The 20,764-nt window shown below is 52.6% G+C and overlaps 1 protein-coding gene across 2 annotated transcripts in view; it reads right to left on the bottom strand.

Moving 5' to 3' along the window:
• CDH22 (cadherin 22) overlaps window positions 1–20,764 on the bottom strand; it is a 141,968-nt gene that overhangs the window by 7,339 nt on the left and 113,865 nt on the right. For both annotated transcript variants that reach the window (XM_006051397.4, XM_044927582.2), the window contains 3 exons: window positions 17,397–17,533; window positions 5,452–5,573; window positions 5,222–5,339 (listed from right to left, as the gene is read on the bottom strand). In XM_006051397.4, coding sequence (XP_006051459.4) covers window positions 5,222–5,339; window positions 5,452–5,573; window positions 17,397–17,533 — 377 coding nt within the window. The remainder of the gene's footprint in view (window positions 1–5,221; window positions 5,340–5,451; window positions 5,574–17,396; window positions 17,534–20,764) is intronic.

Raw genomic sequence — 20,764 nt, 5'->3', positions numbered from 1 at the left:
CTGTGACAACATCTGCCTTCCCCTGAGGATGAAAGGCTGAAGAGCAAGATGAGGGGTAAAGGAATAGCATGGGACTCCTTTATATTGACTGCATATTTTTTAACACATCAGGGACTGGGTGGAAATGCTTAATCCTCACAAACATCAAGAGTTGTAACATTATTCCCATTTTAAATACTTGGAAGTTGAGGTTCAGAGAGAAGGGATTTGTCTGAATTTATTGTGTTAATTGGTGGCATAGCTATCTTTTCCATCCACCCATCTTACCATCAATCCATCCATCCAACTGTCTTCCATTCATCTGTCCACCCATCCTCCATCCATCCATCCATCCATCTATCCTTCAACCATCCATTCATCTGTCCTTCCATCCATGCATCCAATAAATCTTTATTGAGTACCTACTGTGTGCTTGGCACCATGCTAGTCATAGGAGGGAAATAATGAAGACCTAAATCAACCATAGTCTTGGATCTGGTCTTAACGTGATAATGTGAGAGACAAATGTTAATCAAATAAACCCACAATTTAGTCTACAATTGCAAACCATGAGGAGTGCTAAGAAGGAAAAGTATAGGAAGAGCATTTAACAGAGGATCTGACCCAGTCTGGGAGGTCAGGGAGAACTCTTTGGGTGAAGACATGATATTATTGCTGAACCCTGAACAATGAGTTCTAGGAGAGGGAATAGCCTATGCAAAAGTCCTGCGGTTGGAAAAGGCATAGGAACTCGAGGAGCGGAGAGCAGTCTTTTGTGGCTGGAGGGATAGGGTGATGATTAGAGCAAGTCAAGAAGAGTGTGGAGAGGGAGGCAGAGGCTCATTATAGAAAATCTTAGAGGCCGTGGTAAGGAATCCCGTTATTTTCCTAAAGGCAATAGGAAGCCACTGGTTGGTGGGCAAAGAAGCAACCTAGTGACATATCATCCCTCCATGCAACAGCAAATAAGAATTAAAGACCCTCTTTAGGTCAGGATAAGCCTTCCCTGGCGGCTCAGTGGTAAAGAATCCGCCTGCCAATGCAGGAGATGCTGATTTGATCCCTGGGATGGGGAGATCCCCTGGAGAAGGAAATGGCAACCCACTCCAGTATTCTTGCCTGGGAAATCCCATGGACAGAGGAGCCTGGCAGACTACAGTCCATGGGGTCGCAAAAGAGCTGGCCACAACTTAGCAATTAAACAACAACAAGAAGTCAGGATTAGTCTAGTCCCTGAGGACAGAGCAGTGAACGAGACAGACACAGTCCCTGCCTTCTCAGAGCCCACCTTCTAAGCAAGGGTGCCTCTAATCTAAAACACAACCGTGGGTGCGGAAGACCAGTTAGGAAGCTGTTGTATGTTTTAGATGCGAAATAATAGCGGTCGTGGAGGCACTGAGAAGCAGACAGATTTGAAAAATGAGTGGCTGGCTCTGGCTCAGCCTCAAATTCCCAAGTAAGAACAGAGGAGGAGAAAGTGGATATTTGTTTCTCAGGGCTGCTGTCTTTGACCATGGGAGCCATATGTTTCTGGAGCTCTGGTCCCTGCTACTGTTTCATTCCATAAGAGGAAATCCCTGAGCCTCCTTCCCATCCCTCTTCACTCCTCTCCTGGCAGCAGCTGGCTTCATCTGGGGAAGCCGCTGGCCACACCAGACCCCGACCCCACCCTTCTAGGCGGGATCTGCGCCCAGCACTGCATCCATCCATCTGGCCTGACATACATCAGTGTCAATCCCTGGCTGCAAAAGCAATATTTATAAATCACGTTTCCAAACTGGCTACAAATTTGTACAAAGAAACAGATGGGTTGGGGTAGCCGTTTGTCAACTGGGATATTTATATGGTGAGGAGGAGGGGGCTTGGCACACCGTGGGGAGGAGCTGGGGGGCTGGAAGGAGGAGCCCTTGCCTGCCTGTGCTGACCTCAGCACGCTGCAGCCGCCCTGGCTCCCAGTTCTCGGACCAGGGGGTCACACCGGATGGGAACCCTGGTGGCCAATCCAGCCCCCCACCCCTCGATCACAGAGGGGTAGTTGGGGCATAACCTCAAGCCCCTTGGGTTGGAAAGATTTGTGAACCTGGTGAGGTCAAGGGGTCAAGCCAGGGCTCCTTGTGTCTCCTATGCCCAGCTCAGGGTTCCACAGCAATGATGAGCAGGCAGGGCAGTACTGGTGGTAAAAGTTGTTAAAATATCGAACTACTTCCAGAAAGGTTTAAATAGTCGTGACTCGGAGTCCCCCGATTCCTGCCCTGTTGCCTCGGCCTCTCCCTCAAGCACACCCCCAACTTTTCTTTTTTTAAAAAATTATTTATTTATTTAGCTGTGCCTGGGTCTTTGTGGCCGCGCGGGCTTTTCTCTGGTTGCTGGGAGCGGGGGCTACTCTCTAGTTGCAGTGCTCAGGCTTCTCACTGCAGCGGCTTCTCTTATTGCAGAGCACAGGCTCCAGGGCTTCAGCAGTTGCTGCTCATGGGCACAGCAGTTGCGGTTCCTGGGCTCTAGAACACAGGTTCGATAGTTGTGGGGCATGGACCCAGTTGCTCCACGGCATGTGGGATCCTTCTGGACCACAGATCAAACCCATCTCTCCTATCTTGGCAGGCAGATTCTTTACTGCTGAGCCACCAGCACACTCCCACTTTAATACAATCAAGTCATTGATGGATTAAAGCCTGGCTCCGCAGAGGCCCCAGGGTCCTACTCCAGGTTTATGATCAGTGTCCTGATTGGTTATCTGAGCTGCTGCTGCTGCTGCTGCTAAGTCAGTTCAGTCGTGTCCAACTCTGTGCGACCCCAGAGACGGCAGCCCACTAGGCTCCTCTGTCCCTGGGATTCTCCAGGCAAGAACACTGGAGTGGGTTGCCATTTCCTTCTCCAATGCATGAAAGTGAAAAGTGAAAGTGAAGTCGCTCAGTCGTGTCCGACTCTAGCGACCCCATGGACTGCAGCCTACCAAGCTCCTCTGTCCATGGGATTTTCCAGGCAAGAGTACTGGAGTGGGACACTGGTTGTTAAATCCATTTAAGACTCCTGGAAATACACAAGGGTCTGGCTTCAGAGGACCCGGAGGCCCTGAGGGAGGGAATGTCAAAGTCTTGGGTTGGTGGTGGGGTGAACCCAGACCTGTTCCAGGTTCAAAAGGAACTCGCATAGTCTGACCTTAGTGCCTCTCTGACTACATGTCCTCCAGTCCTGTCACTCACTCACCCCAACTATGGAGGTCTTGAACATTGCAAGCCTGCTCCTGCCTCAGGGCCTTTGCACTTGCTGTCTCTTGGACTTGGATCATCTTTGTGCAGTTATCTGCATGGCTCACCCCTGACTTCCTTTAGATCCCTCCTTACTATTGACTCCTTCACAGAGGCCTTCCTAAGCCACCTTATTTAAAGTAGCTTCTGAAACTTTTGTGCTATGCTATGCTCAGTTGCTTCAGTCATATCTGACTCTTAATGACCCCAGGGACTATAGCCCACCAGGCTCCTCTGTCCATGGAATTCTCCAGGCAACAGTACTGGAGTGGGTTGCCATTCCCTCCTCCAGGGGATCTTCCTGACCCAGAGATCGAACCTGGGTCTCCTGCACTGGCAGGCAGGTTCTTTACCACTAGCGCTACCTGGGAAGCCCAGCTTCTACTCTTACCTTGCTTTATTTCCTCCTGTTTTGTCTAACATGTGTATGTGAATACCCACTATGTGCCAGGCACCGAGGGTCCAGCACTGAATAGAAGTCCAAACTCTTGTGAAGATTGCATTATTTCTCCCTGCTGGCCACTTACCACCCTCATCATATTATTTATTTGTTTAATTTCTGTTTTCCCTCCCTAGAATGTAAACTGCACGAAGGCAGGGATTTTGTCTCATGTGCTGCTGCATTTTTAGGACCTAGAACAGTGCCTGGCATATAGACATATTTTCAATAAATGTTCAAGAAATAGTTGCTGAATGAAGGAGATGCCATGTTCTAGGTACTGACAATACACTTCGGTAGGCTGCATTTCATTGGGGCCACCTAGCTGCCTGGCAGGCATTTTCAGTCCCATTTTACAGATGGTAAAACTGAGGCAGACCTCAGGGTTGCACAGGAAGTCATGAACTGAGATTGAACTGAGACCCAGAGGTCCCTCACCCCCAGGTCTACCCCTTAAAGATTCAGACTTCAACTTCTTGATGAAGGTGGACCTGCAGGGGTGGGTTTCACAAATGCGATCAGCTCAGGCTGGGTGGGGCAGTTTGCTTGCTTTCAAGGTAGGGAAAAGGAAGCACAATGGAACTGAGATACGTGTGGGTTTGAATCCCAGCCTCACACTGACTCCCTGTATGACCCTGAGTGAGTCCCTTGTCCTCTTAAAGTCTCAGTTTCATCACTTGCAAAACGAGGGGACGGGTAAGAAAAACTGCCTCCCAGGTGACCATGAGGATGCAAAGAGAAACGAGTGGGCTAAAGCACTTTCTTTCCGGCTGTGCTAAGCCTCACTGCGGCACGTTGGCTTCCTCCAGCTGCCGTGCAAAGGCTTCTCTAGTTGTGGCCCACGGGCTCAGTCATGGCAGTGCATGGGCCTAGTTGCCCCTCGGCATGTGGGATTTTGGATATCCGACCAGGGGCAGAACCTGTGCCCCCTTAATTGGAAGGTGGATTGTCAACCACAACCAGGGAAGTCCCAAGGGATAAAGCACTTTTAAAACAAAAGGGTGGGAGTTGTGTGTGTGTGTGTGTCAGTTACTCAGTTGTGTCCGACTCTTTGTGACCCCATGGACTGTAGCTCGCCAGGCTTCTCTGTCCATTGGATTCTCCAGGCAGGAATACTGGAGTGGGGTGCCATTCCTTTCTCCAGGGGATCTTCCTGACCCAAGATCGAACCCAGGTCTCCTGTATTACAGGCAGATTCTTTACCGTCTGAGCCACCCTGGATCCCTGGCTTATTCCAATCTTCACTTAGATCAGGGGCTCCTCCCACCCTGGAACCCCACCCGCTCCCATTCTTCAGGTATTCCCTCTCCGTGTCTTTCTATCTACCCCTGTTACCCTGGAGCTGGCCCCCTCCACTCCACCAACCCATCTCTTTCTTGTTCTTCAGTCTGGCCAGCAGGCTTGGTAAGGGCTCCAGCGTGGCGCAGACGTTCTGTGTGATCTCGGACCCATCACTGGCCCTCTAGGGGCCTCCATAACATGGGAAGGGGGCGGGGAGGCTAGGCTCCTCCCTCCACGAGTCCTGGGATTTGGCGGTCCTTCAGAGGTCACTCACCTTGGATGTCGAGCAAGGAGAAATGGGGGTTGCTGGGAGCTTCCGGCACCAGGCGGAAATAGAAGCGATGCCCGCTCTGGGGCTCGTCTCTGTCCACCACGCTAATGGTCTGGATGAGCTGAAGGGTGAGGAGGGGCAGGGGACTGAGGTGAGGCCGAGCCCACGCCGGGCCTGAACAGAGGTTGCCCCAGCAACCGACTTGGTAGCGACCCCCAGCCCCTCAGTGGTACCTGGCCCGGCTTGGCATCCTCACACACGGCTGCCTCGTAGGGTGTGGCCAGCTCTGGGGGATTGTCGTTCACATCCAGGATGCGGATCCTTAGGGATGCCCGGGATAGCTGGGCATGATTGTCTGTAACAAGAGCACAGCAGTAAGGTGGGAGGCTTCAAGTGTGAGATCTAGACAGCTCCCCATCTCCTGCTAGAACATTAGGCAGTGGGGTCGCATTGAGAGATCTGTGTGTTGATCAAGCTGGACATCGGACTAAATGGGTCACAATCACCATATAAGTGTTATTATCATCATCACCACCATTTGATTATCACTGTAACCGTCGCCATAATCACCAGTCCCACCCCATCACCAACGCCATCACGCTCTCCACTGCTACTACTGCTCCCTTCGCCATCACCATCACCAGGAGCGCCGCCTCCATAGCATTGCCACCGGCATAACCATCAGTACCACCGCCAGCATCCGCCCCACTCTCACCATCACCCATGCCATCCCACCTCCTCTGTCACCTCACCAGCAGCATGAGAATGATCACCAGCGTTGTATCCACTAGTCCGCCTCCCTCATCTCCACCATCACAAACACTAAGGCCGTCACTCACCACCCTTGCCAACCCCAGCACCCCCGACACCACAATCACCCGTATCCCCACCACCATCATCTCCAGGCATTCACTTATCCACCATCTCTGTTACAGCCCCGCCAACACTGCCAGGACCCGGCCCTCATCACCCACATCAGGACCACAGCACCACCACCCAACCACACTACAGTCAACACTGCCACTCTACCCCTTCACCTCAGCGTGCACAGAATGCTCCTGGAGCATCCATACCCATCATTTCAGGTCTCCTTGCAGAAATCTGGTAGCTTGGTACAATTTCTATCCCCATATTGCAGAAGAGAAATGAAAACATTGGAGAGTTTAAAGAATCGGTCAGCTGGCAACTGAAGTCCCAAACCTTTGCTCTTTTAAGACTTGATCCTGAGAGGGCAAGACAAGTCCACTGGAGGTGAGTCTTCACCTCCAAAACCATGCAGTCCCCACCCCTCCATCTGTGGTGTCTTTGAGGTCAAGGCTTGCGTTGTATTAGTTCCTGGGTCCCCAGCATTGTGGCATGTGGCACAGACTAGGTTCTAACAGATCTGCGGAGTGAATGAGTGAAACTTGGAAACACTCAGACAGAAAGAGGCTTGCATTTCAGGCATGGCTCTGTCCCTGACACGGTGTTTGATCTTGGGTAAGATGTTTCCCTCTCTGACATCAGTTTCCACACCTGGAAAGCAGAGCACAGTGATTAAGAGCAAGGACTCAGGAACCAAGTGGTTCCAGTCTCAGTGGTGTCACTTAGTAGCTGTGTGATCCATGCCAGGTCACTTGACCTATGCCTTGATTTTCTTACCTACAACAAAATGGGTCTGTTAGGAATGGGTTGGCTAGGCGGACAGATTGAGTCAATATCTGCGAAGCACTTAAAACTGTATATATAACACATAACAAGTGTTACATAAGGAGTTGTTAAATAAACAGGCATCCTTGAAGGATCCTCTCAGCAGTGACATTCAGTGACTTGGGGCTCTGGGACACCCCATCCCCTCCTGTCCTTTCTGAGAAGCACCCTGAACGTTGGCCCTTTACAGCCCCCAGACCTCTGAGTGCTCATGGGTGCCGTGTCCTTGGCTATCTTAGCCATGAGTTCATTACTGACATGTTCCAGCCAACAGTGCAATCAAGGACAGGCAGCCAGGAACCCCATGAGTTTTTTGGGGGAAGAGGAGGTGGTTGACTGCTCCTTTTTGTGAACTCAAGGGCCCCAGCGGATGCTGACTGCAGCTGCTCCTGTGTCGATAAAGACAGAAATGGAGATTGGGAGGCAGGTGTGGCCACCGGGTCAGGGAAAGGAAGGGCTGCGGATGGGGGGCATCCTTAATTAACTCAAACCCCGACTCCTCTCTGGAGCTCCCCTTAGCCAAGGTGCCTTATCTTCTCAGCTCACCCAGATCTGCCGCTTCGGCGATTAGAGGGGGCTTTTCCAGGGGCAAGAGATAGGAGTCGTGACTGGGAATGCCGGGTGAGCTGTTATTTTTAAGAGCGCTATGCTGGAGAACAGCCAGCCAGTGGGTGCTTTGTGGGGAGAGGAGGAGGGGAGGAGGGGAGGGTGAGGTCCATCACCAGGAACAGGCACCTTTCTCCCCACTGAGGCAGAGGGAAGGTAGGGGGTGAGAGGGCACCTTTCCCTTCAATGGGGGGGTTCAGGGCTGGAGGCAGAGGTAGGGTCCTGTGGGGCCAAGCAGAAGGGGTCCTCAGAGTCAGATAAGATCCTCAGTGGACAGACTGGAGGCTTGGGTCCACTGCTAGTGAGACACCCATTATTGTATCATTCCTCTGGGTTCTCCTGGGCCTCTCCTATCTCCTCTGTAATTCTATCTTGATTATCTTGATTTATTGAGATGTAACTGACATATAACACTGTATAAGTTTAAGGTGTAAAATGCAGTGATTCAATACACATAGATTTTGTGAAATGCTAGTCACAAAAAGATTAAGTAGTACATCCTTACTTTACAAAGCTACAGTTTCGTTGTTGTCCTAGCTCCTCCTTTCAAATGTTATGGGTCACTTCTTGGGAAAGTCCTGAGTCCTTTGGCAAGAGAGAGCGTCTCAGATCTGAGAGGTGGGGCAGCCAAGAGGTGTGTCTCTATGTTGCCAAAGTTGCCACCTACACAGCTTATCTCAGAGACCCCCTGCCTGAACTGGCGGCTGGCCTGGGACCCCAGAGTTCGTGGGCCAACCCTAAGCACAATCCCCATGCTTTGGCATCATGACAGTCTCCAGCCTGGCTCATTAGAATCACTTGGGAAGGGACTTTCTTGGTGGTCCAGTGGTTAAGAATCCACCTTGAAATGTGGGGGACGTGGGTTCAGGGAACTAAGATCCGACATGCCATGGAGAAACTAAGCCTACGTGCCTTAGAGAGGCTGTACACCATACTGTAGAGTCCATGAGCCACAATGAAAGACTGCAAGATGCAATGAACTTCCCGTGAGCCGCAGCTTAGACCTGATGCAGCCAAATAAATACAATTGTTTTTAAAAAATCCTGCTTTAAAATGAACTGATGCCGCAAGACTTGGTCATTAATTTTTTTTTTTAATAGCTCCAGGTGAATCTATATAATATGTATCCATAGTAAGCTTTGCAAACTCCAGGGGTGACTGGTAGGTGCTGGGGGAAGTCCAACTGGACATCTTGCCTCTGATTGGCTTCCTCCAAACCCCTATGGATCACAACATCATTTGCAATAATTGATAATAATGCATAATTTTACCACCTTAAATGTTTCTGGTATAAAACAAGAGATCCATCAATTAATAATTTCCTCTTCATGCGGAAAGTTCCAATTTATAACAAACTTTCTTATCTTTCATTGGATCTTCAAAACAACTCATAAAGAAGATCTTAATTAAACCTGTTAAAAAAATTTTTGGGGGCCATGCCATGCAACTTGCAGGATCTTAGTTCTCTGACCAGGGATCAAACTCAGGTCCAGGCAGTAAAAGTGCCGAGTCCTAACCAGTGAACCGCCAGAGAATTCCCTAAACCTATTTTGTAGATGGAGAAACTGAGGCCCAGAAAGGGGTAAGACTTTGTCCAAAGCCACAGGAAAGTCAGTGGCAGAACTGGCGTTGGGTCCTAGGTCTCCAGACTCTCAGTCCAGTGCTTAGTCCAGATGCAATGCTCGTGGGCCCTTCCGCTGCCTGAATATTTGTCCATCCAGATGCAGCTACTGCTCGGACTGAGGCCCAGGCTGACCTCGCCCCACACCCAGTGGTAGGCGCCCTCTCCCAGGGCTGGATCCCCCAGGGGTCCCACCCACCCTCCCCTGGCATCTCAGTTCAGCTGACTGACATGCAAATTAGTTTAATTATTTCTTCTTCTAAAATAAATTATATTTTGCAGTAGCTGCAATATGTTGTGTCAGGCAAAATTACATTCAATATTTTTAAACTAATTGATGCAGCCTTGAGGAAGGCTGATTGACAGCCCAGAGCTGAGCAGGCCTGCAGTCTTAACCGATTCCTAAATTAAAATTAAACGTGCCTCGGCCGGGTGCTTCCTCTCTGAGCTGGCTCACCATTAATCCGGGGAGGTGGCAGGTGGAGCCCTGGGGGGCCGAGGGGCTGAGAAGCGTGGGCCGTTCTGTGGGTGCCTTGGGAAGAGAGCAGGCTTGGGCGGGAGAGCCAGTGTGCAGTATTGGCAGGCCCCTTAGCTTCTCTGGGTGTCAGAGTCCCTTTTGTATAACAGATGGGGGACCGGACTGGGCAATTTGAAACTGAGACTTCTGTTTTTTGCTGACTACTACAGTTTGAGCGCCTCCTTTGTACCAAGGGCGCAATACTGAACAAGACCAACACTGCCTCTTGGTCTATGGCAGGGACAGACAGCATTCCAGACTGTGATAAGAGTTGAGAGGAAAAAAGCCCAGGACTGTGAGAGGAGGAGGCAGGGGCTCCTACCCTGGTGGGGCACAGGGATGTTTACCCTGAAGTAGGGAACAGTGGCGCCAGTGGTAAAGAACCTGCCTGCCAACGCAAGAGATGTAAGAGACGCGGGTTCGATCCCTGGGTTGGGAAGAGCCCCTGGAGGAGGGCATGGCAACCCACTCCAGTATTCTTGCCTGCAGAATCCCATAGACCGAGGAGCCTGGTGGGCTAAAGTCCATAGTGTTGCAAACAGTCAGATATGACTGAAGATACTTGGCACTTAGCAGGGGACCTTTAAGCTGAGATCCAACTAGGAAGTGATCAGGTGAAGGGGATGGGAAGAAAGAGTTCTCCAGACAGTAGGAACAGCATGTGCAAAGGTCCTGGGGTGGGAGGAGAGTCTGTAGATAGTAAAACTCTGGATTCCTTCTAAGGAAGACCCCATCCCTTGGCCGCTCCTAATATAGTGTTTGGACCAAACTGGACTTAGAGGGCTGGAGGCCAGCAGGAAAGACAGAGGGTGTAGGGCCTGGCCTGGTGACCCTGTTAGGGAACTCCTGGGAATGAGTGCCTCCCAGAAGGCCACCAGCAAACACATATAGAGAACCTGCCATGGGCCAGGGTTTGTTCTGCCTCATTTCATCCTGTCAGCCCCTGGGAGATACGGATTTGAATTACTGCCATTTTTTGATGAGGAAACTGGCTGAGAGGTAAAGAACTTGCCCAAAGTTTCACAGGGGGACAATCAATGGAACCTGAGCCTGGTTCAAAACAAGGACTTTCTACCCATCAAATGATATGGCCTTTCTGACCATCTTTAGCTGCCTGAGGCCAGCTTGCCTTGAGGCCCCAAATGTCTCTGCCTCCTCCAGGAAGCTTTCCTTGACTGCCCTCATTCCTGGGCAGTCAGACTATATGTCCAAGACCTACATACCCATAAAGCCTGTGTGATCTTCCTCCCTGGCCTTGTCCCTCGCCCCACTCTCCTTTTTCCTCTGATCCAAGTTTCCTCTTTGCCCTCCAGATATTTGCCCAGATGTCTTCTCAGCGAGACTTCCCCTGACGACTTTATTTTACCTTGCTCCTTGCAATTCCACCAGATACCCCGTTTACTGCTCTCTCTCTGTCGTGTTTATCCAACATCCCTGTATTTTTGTTGTTGTTGTTGCTGTTCAGTTGCTAAGTTTTGTTCAACTCTTTGCGACCCCATGGACTATAGCCTGCCAGGCTTCACTGTCCTTCACTGTCTCCAAGTTTGCTCAAACTCATGTCCATTGAGTCAGTGATGCTATCTAACTGTCTCATCCTCTGTCTATATTTTTACTTAAACTCACACATCATCTATCTCCCCCACTAGAAAGCAAGCAGATTTTTGGTCTCTTGTGTTTGCTGCTGTCTCCCCAGCCCCTATCTGCATGGCACACATTAGGTACTCAATAAAGATTTGTCAAATGAATGGGTTTCACTGTCTGTGGCATCTCTAACCATGCTGGGCTGCTGCGGAGTGACAGGGAGAGACCGAGACCTCTGGAGGGACAAATTCTGTGGGGCCACACCCACCCCTGAATCACATCACCGAGGGAGCAGTCTAGTTTTCTGACCCTGTTCCTGCCTCTCTCCCTGGACCAAGGTTTTCCCATCGGTAAAACAAATGGAGCTGGACTCCGAGGTTCTCCTTGGTTGTCACAGAGAGAGAGAGAAGCCAGGGAGAGAGACAGAAGTGAGGATGCAAGAGTGGGCATGGGAAGGAGAGTGAGAAGGAGAGGGCGGAGGGAGGGGGCCACAGAGGTGGGGGGCTGCTGGAAGGTACCTCCTTCTCCCTCACCTGCAGTGGTGCAAGGGTAGCCCAGACCCTCTGCTCCACAGTTCCCTCAGCTCCCTGCCCCCCCGCCCCACCACCTCCCGAGGGAATTAAACTGCATCCAAACACCAGGCTCTGATTAGCGCTGGCCAGCTGGGCAGGAAGATTTATCATCCCAATTACGAGCTGGCCAAGACAAGCAGGCAGGATGGCGAGGGGGGTACTGGGTGAGCAGGCGGGGGTGCTTCAGGGAAGGGGTGTCAGAGCTGTCAGGGGCAGGTGCCTTGCACTCCCTGCCCGGTCCCCACTCACCTCCAGTGGGAGCACGAGGTTAGGGTGCCTTCTCTGCTTTTTGATTATCTGTTTGGCTTCCACATGGAGATTGGAAGTTTGCCCTTGTTGAGATGGGGATGTTTCATCCACCAAATGGTAGAGGAGGACTTCTGGGTAAAATAAGGGCCCTGGAATCGGCGGTGGGTGGCAGGAAGTTCTCCTTCCTAGGGCTGAGCTGGTCCTAGTACTCTGGGCTTTCCTACAAAGACTCCATGGACCTCACAAAAATCTTTGTTCCTGGTGGGATCAGTTAAGCACCTAGGCAGCTCAGGATCCTGGGAGTTACCCGGTCCAAGTGGAACCCAGGCTTGATTTACACACCTCTGGTGATGGGGAGCTCACTACCTTCTGAAGCAACCCCTTCCATGCAGGGCTGTGCCAAGCCTCTCCCCCAGACCACTACAGCTAGCCTCCCCAGCACTTCCTCCTTCCTTCCCTTGCCCTGCCCTCCACTCTTAGCACATGTCTCAGCCGAGTCTTCCTGATAGCCTCCCATCTGTTCCCCGCTCCAGGCTGCCCCTCTCCCGTCCGCCTTCCCCCACGAACCCAAGTGGCCACAGGGGACTTCACATCTGACCATCTCCCTCTTCTACTTGAAGACCCGCTCTGGCTCCCTGTCGTCTCCAGGAGATGTCCAGCTGCTCACAGGACATCCAAGGCCCTTCCTGTAGAGGCCCCCAGGGAGCTTCTGCACACTCAGCTCGTCTCACCTGCTCCAGCCACCCTCTCGCCCAGCCTCTAGCCACATCCCGTGTCTCAGAACGGACAGTGGTCTTCCTGCCGGCCAAACCTCCAGGCCTTGGCACACAGGCGTCTTTCTGCTGGGAGCTCCCAACCCCACTCTCCTTAACCTTTGAGACCCAACTCAGACGTCCCCTTCTCTGGGAAAGCTTTCTTTCCTTCTTCCCCTGCCTGCGGCTCCCGAGAGCCCACCGCCCCATCCCCTCTACCTTGTGCTGTCCAGAGCAGGGCCAGACATCCCGAGATCAGAGGCCAAGACTCTACCCCCAGACTCTACCCCCAGTGACCAGGCCTGGTGGGTGAGAAGAGGTCCCCAGCAGACACTTTATATAAAGCATTCAGCACAATATCTGGCATATTGTGAGCTTCAAATAAATATAAGCCACTATGATGAATAGTTATGAACTCAGGTGGCTCAGTGAATAAAGAATCTGCCTGCAATGCCAGAGACACATGAGAGACAGGTTCAATCCCTGGGTTGGGAAGAAACCCTGGAGGAGTGCTTGGCAACCCACCCCAGTATTATTGCCTGGAGAATTCCATGGACAGAGGAGCGTGGCGGGCTACAGTCCATAGGGTTGCAAATAGTTGGACACGACTGAGCGACTGAGTGCACATGATTAATAGTCAACAGTAACCGTTATTACCCTCATAGCTGTCCAACAGGGTGCCATTTCATAGGTGAGAAAATCAAGGCAAGAAGAGGGGAAATGACTGTCCATACTCTCAGCTGGGATTCGGACTGCTAGAAGCAGTGTTTCTTTATCACGCTGCCCTGCCTTCCTAACTGGGTGGGCAAGACCATTTACCATCCATTCAGGAAATATTGAGTTGGCCAAAAGGGTTGTTTGGGATTTTCCATATGATGTTACGGAAAATCCCGAATGACCTTTTTGGCCACCCTAATACTTGTACATACCTACTAAGCACCAGGCCCAGTGTGAATGCTACAGATATGGAAGAGACCCTGCCTTCATGGAAGGTCCTTTTCCCAGGAGATGAGAGATCAACAAAGTCAGCACACAAATGCATATCTAAATCATAAAGCTTGCTCTGTGATAGAAAGGAAAAATCAGGGGCCTGTGAAATCAGGACTTGGCTTGGGGTGACCCAGATGGGGAAGCTCTAGCTAATCTAGTTAACTCTTTGCTGTCCAGCCAGAGACCACCCGTCCAGACCAGTTTAGGGCCTGGAAGAGGGGGCCGGTTGCAGCCCCCTAGCACACCGCCCCCCTCTACCCCAGCGCCGGCTTCGCCAGCCCACCCGCCACCCCTCTGTCTCTTTGAAGACTGTCCCTTTACAACTGCCCTTTTTTCCACTGAAGGATTCAGACACAAATTGTACTTTAAATTCAATATCGGTCATTAATATTTCATGATTACAAAACGTTAAAGATAATGTCAGTGGAAGGAGCGTCTGCATGGGCAGAATGGATGACTCAGAAGTTCGGGGGAGAGGGGAGCCCGCATACTAAGTGGCCGGGGAGTCTTTGAGGTAATCCGGTCTGACAGGCTGCAGCTGTGCCTCAGTGCCGCGTTCTCCGAGGTGCTCACAAGGCTCCGCTGCTGTGTGTAAATATTTCCCCTCTGATTCTTGTCACCTCGCGTTTGTTGCACCCGGAGCAGGCGGGGCACCATGACCCCACCACTGGACCCCCGCTGTGGTTCCCTGTTTCTGAGAAGCCAAATAGATGCTTTGGCAGAAGGGCACCTGGGTGGGGGGGGGGAGACCCGAGGGCATTGTCCTTGAGGCTCTGGCCTGGCTGTGGGAGCCCTGCCCACCCCCAGCCCCCAGGGACTGGCTTTGTGACTTTGGGGCCATCGCAGTTCCTTCCTGAGCCTCTACTTCCCAGTCTGCAAAGTGGGGATAACAATTTGTCCTCGTCTCACGGAGAGGGCAAGAAGCTGGAGTGGGTGGATCGCTGGCGCTGCTCCTGGCTTCATGCCTGGCACCAAAGACATATACTCGGGGGCAGCTGGGTGAACGCCGGGCCATGCAGTCAGACTGGCTGGGGCCGGGAATTTGGACAAATGACTTCACCTCCCCGAGTCTTAGTTTCCTCATCCATACGTTGGGGGTGACATCTGATAGGTGGGGAGCTTCCGTGAACACAGCATTGTAAAGCGCCTGGCACAGAGTGAGTGCTTCAGGCAAGTGCACCGAGTCCAGATCGATAGATATCATTAACTGAGCACTAAGTACTAGGCTAAGTTCTTTCTATCCTATTTAATCCTCCCACCAGCACTGTGAAGTGGGAACCACTCATTTTCTCATCCATCAATATCCCCGGTGAGACTTGGGCAGGAGTTGTGAATTGCAGCTCCGAGGGGAGGGGTCGCTAGCCCAGTCCTTTCCTTTCCCATGCTCAGTTACTGGGATGGTGTGGGGGCAATAGGGGTGGGGCCCAGAGAACAGAGTACCAGGAAAAGGGAGGCTGTGGAGCAAAGCTGTGGAAGAAACCAGGAAGACTTGGCCCCCAGTCCTGTCTCTGCCACTGCACATCCTTGGGCAAAGCTCTTAATAGTCTGAGCCTCGATTTTCCCATCAATAAAATGGGTGCTGATCATTCAATAGAAGTACGTGCTAAAAAGGATCAAGCTCAGTATCTATTAGGTAAACACTGTAAAAAATATCTCTGCTGGGGAGAGGCCCCTGACACACTCTCTGTGAAATGGTAGCATTAGCGATTCTGTATGCTTCTCTAGCTGCTTCTGGAAGAGATTCACAGGGCAGAAGCACAACGCTTAACCCAAGAAGGGACCAGCTAGTGGTGAGCTGTCGGGCGGTGTGACAGCTGGTGGGGAGATGCTCTGTGGGTAGGGAGAGGGGGTGTCTCTGCCCAGCAGCCTGGCCAGGCCCCCTGGCTGCTCAGGAAGCAGGTTCAGGGAGGTGAGGATGGGGAGCTGTCTGCCCACCAGTCCAGCCGCCACTTCTTCTCCAGCCACCTTTGTTATCTCCCTTTCATGCGGTGGAGAAGTGGATTCAAAGGCTTGGGAGCAGCAGGCACTGAGGTTTGAGCCAGCTTTGTATTTTCTTTTAAACCGAAGTTGAAAGAGACGAAGGGAACTTCAGCCTAGGGACTTCCTCGGCTGGAATGGGCTGGTGGGGCCAGGGAAGTGGGAGGCACCAGCCAGGGAAGGTGGAGGAGGAGAGCCGCTAGGAGGGCTCGAAGGCACAGGAGGGCCCTGGGGCCCAGCTCTGCAGAGGGGAGTCTGAATGGTGCCCACTCCCACCAAGGTTGAGACTCTGAGTATTCCTGCTGTCATCATCGGTTACTGGAGGCTCTGCTGGCTGCTGAGACCTGGAGAGCTGACAGGGAGGGGAGCTTGCGGAGCCGGTCTAGCATGGGCTCTGGCAGCAGCGTTGCTCTGGTTGAGCAGGAGGCCTGCTGAACTGCCCTTTCCCCACTCCTGGCGTGCCATGAACCCCCATGCTCTTAGCCTCTCACCTCCATGGCCTGACTTGTCTAGACTCCATGTCCCAGGCCTCCTCTTTTTTTCTCAGCTCACACGCCCCCCCAGCTGCACCACACTGCCTGTGACATGCTAGCACGTGCGCACACACACACACACACACACTCTTCGACACAGGCCAATCACCTTGGAGTCATTCTTGACCCCTCCATCTCTTTCCTCCATCTCACCCCATGAGCAGGTCCAGGCGGCTCTATTTTCAGCCTGCCTCCAAAAGCTACCACTTCCCACCATTTACATGGCTATCACCCTGGGCCAGGCTACTATCTTATCTCAGGGCCCTGTTGCATGTAAATTCTAGTTGAGCCCCTGCTCCTTCCCCTCCCCCACCTCCCCCCACCCCCACCCTGCAGCCCCCAAACAACCTATTTTCAATGCAGCAGCCGTAGGTATCATGTCAGGCAACCTCCCTCCTCTGCTCAAACCCTCAGTGACTCCCGGCTCATTTGGAGTCAAGTCCAAAGACCCATTGCAGGGTAGACACTGTGCCCCTTGCCAACCACACTGGCCTCCTTGCTATTTCTCCAACTATGACCTCAGGGCCTTTGCACTGGCTGTCCTCTCTCCTCGGAACTCTCCTCCCTCCAGTGGCAGCATGACTCCCTCACTTTATCGAGCTCTCTTTTGAAAAGTCTCCTTCGCAGAGAGGCCTACTCTAAGAGAAACAATTCCCCCCCAATCCCTTTCCTCTGCTTTCTTCTTTTCCAGTTTCTTGTTAGCACTTAGCTGACATGCGAACACCCTTTCTTGAAGTTTCCTGAGGGTCTAGCTCTAGCCCATGGAGACAGGAGTTTTTTTTTAACCTTGTTAGGGGCTATATCTCCAACCTCTGTAAAAAGGACTGGTGTATAGTAGGTGCTCAATAAAAGCTGAAGGAAGAAAGCCAAACTCAAGACTGGGCCCTGCCTTTTTGGCTTGGGATCCTTCCCACATCTGTGATCCTGTGGGTCAGCCTTTGCCGACCACGCCCCCACCTCAGCTCCGCAGTCTCTATCTTTTTGCCCTGTCCCCAGCCTTCGGCCCCTCCTCCCTGGGCTTTGCCCCGCCCATAGCCCCACCCTTCGGCCATCGCTCCTCCCTTCCGTATTCGCCCCGCCCCATGGCTCACCCGCCTCCATGGCCAGCACTGTGATGTTGTGCCAGCCGGCCGTCTCTCGGTCCAGCCCCTTGCCGGTGACGATGGCACCCGTGTCCGCATCGATATCAAAGATCTGGTCCAAATCTGAGTCGCGGTCGATGGCGTACCTAAGAGGGGCAGGTCAGAGCTGATTGAAGGTGTCCTGGCGCCGATGGAGCCAGTGCCCATGTCCCTCCACCCTCCCCCTAAAGAGGAACCACCTGCCTGGGAGACACAGGAAGCAGAGAGACCCTTTCCGACAGAGGAGGAGTGAAAATGGATCTGAGTTTGCATCTCAGCTGCACTGGGTTCATGACGTGTGACCATGGGCAAGGCTCAAACTTTCTGAGGCTCAGCTTCCTCAGCTGGGTAACCGGGCTAATAATTTGCATCTCACGGTCGTTGTGAGGGCGGGAAGAAGGCATAGTGCCCAGCACAGAGTTAGCATTCACGGGCTATTTGATTCTTATCTTTCCATAAGAGGTGACCCTGGAACTGGTCTTGAGAAAGGGACAGGATGGCATTCCAGGCATGGGGAACAGAAGCTGCAAAGTGAGAATCATTCTGCAAAAGGTTTAGAAACGGCCAGAACTGGGAAGTGCGGAGGAGAGGCTTGAAAACAAGCAGACTGCAGAATGCAGGGCGTTGGGGGTCCTGGGGAGCCTAGAGGGATTTTGAGCAGGAGGGAGGGAGTTGGCTGTGCCGCTCCGAGGCTCTTCCGAGGCTCCAGACCTGGGATGCGGGCTGAGCCTGGAAAGGGTCTGAGGTCTGGCCGCCGGCCCCTCCCCGCCAGAGCAGCGCGCCAGTGCTAATCTGCGGCTTTTCAGTTGCCGCGTGAAAAAGCCCTTTGTTCCGCCTCCTTCCCGGGCCTTTGTGCTGCGGCTCCAGGCCTGAAAGGCCCGTGTCCAACACATGTCTCGGGCGGCGGCGGCCCAGAGAGGCCCCGCCAGCTCTGTCCGCCGCTTCCCCAGGCTGATAACGCGGGCGGGGGCGCCGCCAGGCTGCGCGGCCTACAAAGGCCCCCGAATGCCAAGCAAGGGCTCTTTGTGCAGCGGGGACAATGGAGCCTGGTGGGGCGGGGCATCCCTCCCCGTTCCTCCAGCTGGAGGAAACAAGCCCTTCCCGCATTTTCCGGAGCCAGAGCCGGGACACTGAGGACCACGGAGAGGACGACACCAGAACACTCCCTTCCCTACCCGCACTGAAACTCGAAGCCCTGAGATGACCCTTCAGTGGGCGTTGGCTGCATTACCAAACCGCTCCAGGCCTCAGTTTCCTCATCTGTTGAATGGGGATAATGATACCCAGTGCATGTGGGAGGGGCTTCCCAAGTAGCCGGTGGTAAAGAACATGTCTACCAATGCAGGAGATGCAAGAGACACGGGTTTGATCCCCAGGTGGGGAAGATCCCCTGGAGGAGAAAATCGCAATGCACTCCAGTATTCTTGTCTGGAAAAATCCCATGGACAGAGCAGCCTGGAGGGCTACAGTCCATGGGGTCACCAAGACTCGCACACTGCTAAGCACAGTGGTACCCAGTGGGACTGTGGAGCTCTGGGAGCAGTTGGAGCTGGCTTTGAATCCTCTGCTTCTTATCCACCTGGGTGACCTTGGGCTAGGCACTGGACCTCATTGGCCTCTGTTTACTTGTCTGCAAAACAGGGTGATTCATACCTCACTGGTGTGGGTTAGAGGAAGTAATCCATGGAACTGGGCAAAAGTGACAGCCCTTGCTGTTTTCATACTCACAGCTGTAGTGGAGGTGGAAGCTTGTGGCAGACTGCGAAGGGCTGGGCATGAGGGTGTAGAGGGCATTCCAGCTAGTCCCCTGAGGCCCTAGGTTTTTTTCTTTTTCAGCCATGCCACACAGTATGTGGGATCTTAGTTCCTTGACCAGGGATTAAACCCACATCCCCTGCATTGGAAGCAAAGAGTCTTAACGACTGCACCACAAGGAAGGTCCCCGAATCCCTAGTTTAATGCCGCCTCCTCTCTCTAAGTTGCTAAGCCCACATCCTCTTTGGCCCTGATCAGCTTGGGTCCTCCTGACCTGGGTGAAAGTGTGTGAGTCAGATCCAAGATGACAATTCCTCCCATCAGGACAGCACTTAACAGTCTGTAGCTTGCTTTTCTGCCAGCCATTCCTCCCTTCGTTCCTTTATGCCTAAACATTAGTTGAATGCCTTCTCCACGCTGCTCTGTGCTAAAGTGAAAGTCGCTCCGTCGTGTCCGACTCTTTGCGACCTCGTGGACTATACAGTCCATGGAATTCTCCAGGCCAGAATACTGGAGTGGGTAGCCTTTCCCTTCTCCAGGGGATCTTCCTAATCCAGGGATCAAACCCAAGTCTCCTGCATTTTGAGTGGATTCTTTACCAGCTGAGCCACCAGGGAAGCCTAAGAATACTGGAGTGGATAGTTCTCCAGTGGATCTTCCCAACACAGGAATCGAACCGGGGTCTCCTGTATTGCAAGTGGATTCTTTACCATCTGAGCCACAGGGGAAGCCCACTCTGTGCTAAGCTCTGGGGGTAAAATGGTAAATGAGACAGATGAGGCCCCGCCCTGCCTGGTATCTTGTGAGGCTGATGTGTGGTCAACCCATTTTGCAGATGAAGACGAGAGAGGCAGCTTCCCAAGCTTAGGGCTGCCAAGTATGGTTGTGCAGGCTGTGTCCTGCGCAAAGTTAATAGGCTGAAGAGGGGAAGAGGGGATGAAGACCAGCTGGTGGTGTTCTTGCCCAGCCACAAGTGCTAGCTCAGGAAGCATCTTCTCAAAGGAGGACCTTTTCCTTATTTATGAAATGTGCCACATGGGCTAGTGTAACCCTGCCTAAGGTTGCACAGGGACTGTCAGAGAACTCGAATTTGTACCCCAATTTGGGACTCTACACCCAGAGTTCTTTCTAGTGCATTGAACCATCCGAAGCGGCAGTGCATGGAGTCTCGGGTCACCGTGGACCCAAGCCTGAACTGCTGGATGTTTGGGTCCAAAGGAGGTAGACCCAGACTCTTGAGTAGTGTCGGCTCAGCTGGAAGGAACCATGGAAACCTCCTCTTGATTTTACAGGTAGAAGTGAGTCCAAGAGACAACAGGGGCCCCTGATCACCTGGTTGGGGCTGGGCATGAGGCAGGGCTGATGGGAGGATGCCCACTGCCTTCTTCTGTCTCCTCCTCCCTCTGCTCAGACCTGTCCTCTCTTCTCTTTCCTCCCAGTTACTCTTTTGTTTCCTCCTGGAGGGGAAGAGGGGGATGGATTCTAAGTGGAGGCAGCTGTTCTCAAGGCCATGGGAAGGGAGGGGGGCGTGGGGAGCCGCTATCAACCAGCTAAAGACTTGGGGCTGCAGGTCCATGTGGCTG

This window comes from Bubalus bubalis, chromosome 14, assembly GCF_019923935.1.
Source record: "Bubalus bubalis isolate 160015118507 breed Murrah chromosome 14, NDDB_SH_1, whole genome shotgun sequence".
In the NCBI taxonomy this organism is placed as follows: Eukaryota; Metazoa; Chordata; class Mammalia; order Artiodactyla; family Bovidae; genus Bubalus; species Bubalus bubalis.
This window is presented reverse-complemented; position numbering and strand designations above follow the sequence as displayed.